Here is a 4,274-nt window from a genome sequence, read left to right as displayed (position 1 = left end):
ATCAAAAGCTTTATAAAAACATTTAAAAATTGTATGTCTTTTATCAAGTTAACTAATAAAATAAACACAAGCGCACATGATGTATGCAATTTTGAGAACCAGATGTCCGAAGCGAATTAATACATTTTTTTACGATCGCACATATGCATTAAGTTTTTAGGTATAGTATAATGAACAGGGATTTGACCTTGAAACAATAAATAGTCAGGGCTTCGATAAGCTACTCGCTCTGCATAAATTTAGCAAATAGTTCATACTTAGGTAATAATACTGTTTCGCATTTGGTCATAGATTATGGTATCTGTAGATGTGACGTTATGAGCATTTATTTAAGTGTTCAAAGATAGTTATGTATAGTTGTGTAAGTAATGTTGATTTTTTAAATAGAACACTAGGAATATTTATTACTAGCTGTACTGTAATTGGTAATTTCAGTGTGATGTTAATGAGAGTATTGATAAGGCTTATCACAATATCGAGCCGGAAAAATAGCTCTGTTGTAAGAAAGAAAAACAAAGATATAAAATCTGTGAGTCATATGGTGTACCGAACTACTAGTATGCTCGGACTCATTCTTCGTGCGTCTCGCCCCTTGCCCCCACACGATTAAATTGTCTAAACGTCATCGTTGAACGACTATATGGATTATTAGACTGTGATATTAGAGGGATTAAGTATATGAAATAATGTTTACTTCTAAATTGACTAAATTTCATCACCTGTGTGTTTCATCAGGCTCGAAATTTAAAAGAAAGGATTTTCATTTGCTTTAAATTATTGCTTTATTTATTTGTTATTACACATTATTAAAATAAATATTTAATTACATACATATAAAAAATATGTAGTTAAATATATATTTAAATTAAATGTGCATGACACTTAAAAAATCCAGGGTTTAATAAAAGAATTGTTTTGGCAAATTGGACTTAGTAGGATTGGATTAGATTGGATTGGACTTAGTAGTATTAATGATGGGATGAACAAACTTGATACCGATGAACATTGCAGTATCTGTGTAGAGAAGTAATCTATGGCCAGACGCTACAAGTTCGCACAAAACAAGAAGATAATAAATTCGAATCTCGATTCTGGACAATACCTATATAAAGACTCTGATGAAATTCAATCGTCACACTGTCATTAACGGGCTCTGATAACCAACAAAATGGTAAAAGCTCTCATTTATATTTTTATATAAATATTTTTGCATAATACAAATAGTTCCCGATACTTTTGCATTGAAAAAACATTCTTAGTGAAATTTGGTTTACCATCAGCCAATGCAGTGTTTGTGAACTTCTGTGAATATTAAAAACATTATTTTGAATAATTAATTATTTTTTTAAGATACAAAATATTCTTTATTTTATTTGAATTTTAGTTTATGGTTAGTTCCAAATTTATAATGTTGATGAATATTAGATTCCTATCCTTACACAGGGTAATATTGCCAGAATACAATCAGAAGAAATAACGACGTCTGTCTGTTTTTAGAAATTCATCGTAGTTCTCGCCGTCTTCGTCGCCTGGGCCAGCGCTGACGTGTCCCACGTCGCCTCACCCGACTACATTGTGCCCATCGTCAGGTCATCCTTCGAGAGCAACCCCGATGGCAGCAGCTTCAACTACGCCTATGAAACCGGCAACGGAATCATCTCTCAAACCGACGGTGTCGTCAAGAACCCTAACACCGTAAGCATTCATTTCTTTTTTGCCTTTAGATATTTTGTCTGCTGATGCTATGTATTCATTATCGATTGGTGATGCGTTAAAGTTCTTGTTTATAAGGTTTTACATAATATTTAATCGTATGTAAAAGTTTAATAATTAGTATTATTTGTTACCTTCGATAGTCGGTAACAGATCGACAAAAGTTATAAAGGCTTTCTGAATGCTCATGGGTAATGGCGATCGCCTCTGGTGACAAACTAGCTCGGTTGTCCGCACTTTTGTACAAAATAGGTATTCAATTATTTAAAAATCAAAAATGGTTTCCGCTCAGGGCCTCATCGTTGTGGTCAAAAGGATAGTCCTATAAGTAATGTATGTACGCATAATACAACAAAATCGCTCCGTTGCGAAGTGAAAGAACAAACAAATGAGCAAACAACTCGCATTTCTAAGTAAGGATTATAACATTAGTCAGTTTCTTACCAATGCTATAGAAATATTTTGTTTTCGAGGCTTATCCTTGACAATCTACATGTTAGCTTTATCTAATTATTATTTTGTACTTGCTTTTGATGTTATTAAACAATAATGGTTGCATCATTACAATACAATTGCTACAGACGGTTATCACTAGATAGTCGCTTTCTCTGTCCCTATGTCCCTATCAATGCTTAAATCCTAAAACCTGCCCAACGGATTTGATGGGTTTTTTTTACAAATAGGGTGATTCAATTCAATTCAAGGGGTGAGGGGTTATATGTATAATAACATCTATTAAACTACTCTGAATTAACGCGTTTGAAGCCGCGGGCAAAAGCTAGTCATTCACTTATCTTGCTCTGGAAATCAGATGACAATAATATTCAATGATATAAATGGAACGACAGATTAAATGTTCTAATGACGAAGTAAATTTCAATTGAAAGTTAGGAAAGTTGTATAATTATATCTGAAAGTCAAACATAACTTATAATGTTAGCTACAAACGAAGAGTGGGCTTAACTCTTTAATATTCCGTTAAAATAATTAAATCTGAAGTACCTATGTATCATTTTATTATTTCTTGACGAATATGTCAAGGGCGGGGTGAAGATTTAAATGTTATTAAAATTCATTTGTATATGGATGTAGAATCATTAATGTATTCAAAGCTTATGATATTTATGTCCCCGTATTTGTTTGCACATAAATTCCTTTTAATCACGTTAGGCATACGTGGTTGAGTTTTGTTAATAATATAGAATAAGAAAAATGGTAACAAAAATGGGTAATAATTGAATATTATAAGAACATTTACCTTTTATTTATTACTTACCTTCAGTGTGTTAGTAATTTATACATTTATAGAAATATTATATTAGTAATTTAATTATCCCCTACTTTAGCAATCGAATAAGTTTTGTGAATAATATCACCTATAGTATATAAGTTTCTTAATTTTTTTGTTCTACAAACTGCTTTTTTGTGTTCAGGAGGACGCTTCTCTCGAAGTTAAGGGAAACGTGAGGTACACAGCGCCTGACGGCACCCCCGTGGAATTCACCTACGTGGCCAACAAAGAAGGTTTCCAACCTGTCGTAAGTATTTAATTAAACATTGTTTCATTAACTTCGAGTTACGGTAAACTAGTTAGTTACAGATTCAAAGTTGTCAAATATTAATTAATAATTTGGTATTTGCTTATTTTGTTATAAATATCTTACCATATGTGTTTTGTGAACGCTACTAAGAGAGAAAGTTTCATTAATTTGTGTTTATCCTGTAGACATACATAAAAAATATTTTTTACAAACTAAATACCATTTTTTTATATTCTACAATTGCTGTTAAAATACAATGAAAATGTAACCGAACCCTGTCCGCTTAAGGCAGGCTGATAATAAAAAATGTTTGTCCAAAGCATGAAGTGAAAAAAATAAATGGATTGATTCTCCCTTTCTTTCAGGGAAGCCACGTTCCCCAAATCCCTGAGTTGATCCTCCGTGCTCAACAATACATCGCCAGCCACCCACCCCAAGTCAAGAAAGCCTAAACCCTAGCTTACCCTACAACATCGCAAACCTGAAGAAATAAAACAGTTCTATCACCATGTTACTTGTTTTCATCCAACTGTACAAATAGGGATGAAGTGTTCTAATAAAGTCTGAATAAGTTTACGTGCCGGTTTAATTTCAATGTATCCTAATAGTTGGTAATACGTTCGCTGAATTACTATCAATTACTAGTAAATAATAAAAAATTTGTCAATTTGCTTATTGATTAGTATTCCTTATTTGCAAAGGAGTTAAAATATGAAACTATTTTTATATTAAATTTGAATTGAAATTATTCATTTACACTTACTTTCCAACTTTACTGCATTTATTTATTACATAACTATCATCAAGGTTAATAATATTTATTAGGCATTTCATTATGCTTATAACCTAATGATATATATTGGTAATAAAATAAAGTTTTTATCAAATGTCTAGACGTTATGAATGTTAAGTAAATTATGTGCTAAATACCTGATTTCGTTAAATGTCATATTTGTGAGTGCAAATTGGTGGTAGATGTGACATTTGACCTATAGCCGCATGAAATAATATTATAGCGTT

General features: G+C 31.8%; 1 protein-coding gene across 1 annotated transcript; it reads left to right on the top strand.

Moving 5' to 3' along the window:
* Positions 1-1,130: 1,130 nt before the first annotated feature.
* Positions 1,131-3,828, top strand: LOC119830882 (larval cuticle protein LCP-17-like). Its single transcript, XM_038354060.1, has 4 exons — positions 1,131-1,171; positions 1,498-1,695; positions 3,147-3,251; positions 3,620-3,828. The coding sequence occupies exons 1-4, from the start codon at positions 1,169-1,171 to the stop codon at positions 3,704-3,706; spliced, it is 393 nt and encodes a 130-aa protein (XP_038209988.1). The 5' UTR covers positions 1,131-1,168; the 3' UTR covers positions 3,707-3,828.
* Positions 3,829-4,274: the final 446 nt, after the last annotated feature.

This window comes from Zerene cesonia, chromosome 12, assembly GCF_012273895.1.
Source record: "Zerene cesonia ecotype Mississippi chromosome 12, Zerene_cesonia_1.1, whole genome shotgun sequence".
NCBI lineage: Eukaryota > Metazoa > Arthropoda > Insecta > Lepidoptera > Pieridae > Zerene > Zerene cesonia.
The sequence above is the reverse complement of the archived record's forward strand: the minus strand, read 5'-3'. Positions and strand labels throughout refer to the sequence as shown.

Bases quoted from the DNA above. Each gene is read 5' to 3' on its own strand.
- LOC119830882 (XM_038354060.1), top strand. The intron at 1,696-3,146 runs GTAAGCATTCAT...TTTTGTGTTCAG, and splicing joins TCGTCAAGAACCCTAACACC to GAGGACGCTTCTCTCGAAGT. The intron at 3,252-3,619 runs GTAAGTATTTAA...CCTTTCTTTCAG, and splicing joins AAGAAGGTTTCCAACCTGTC to GGAAGCCACGTTCCCCAAAT.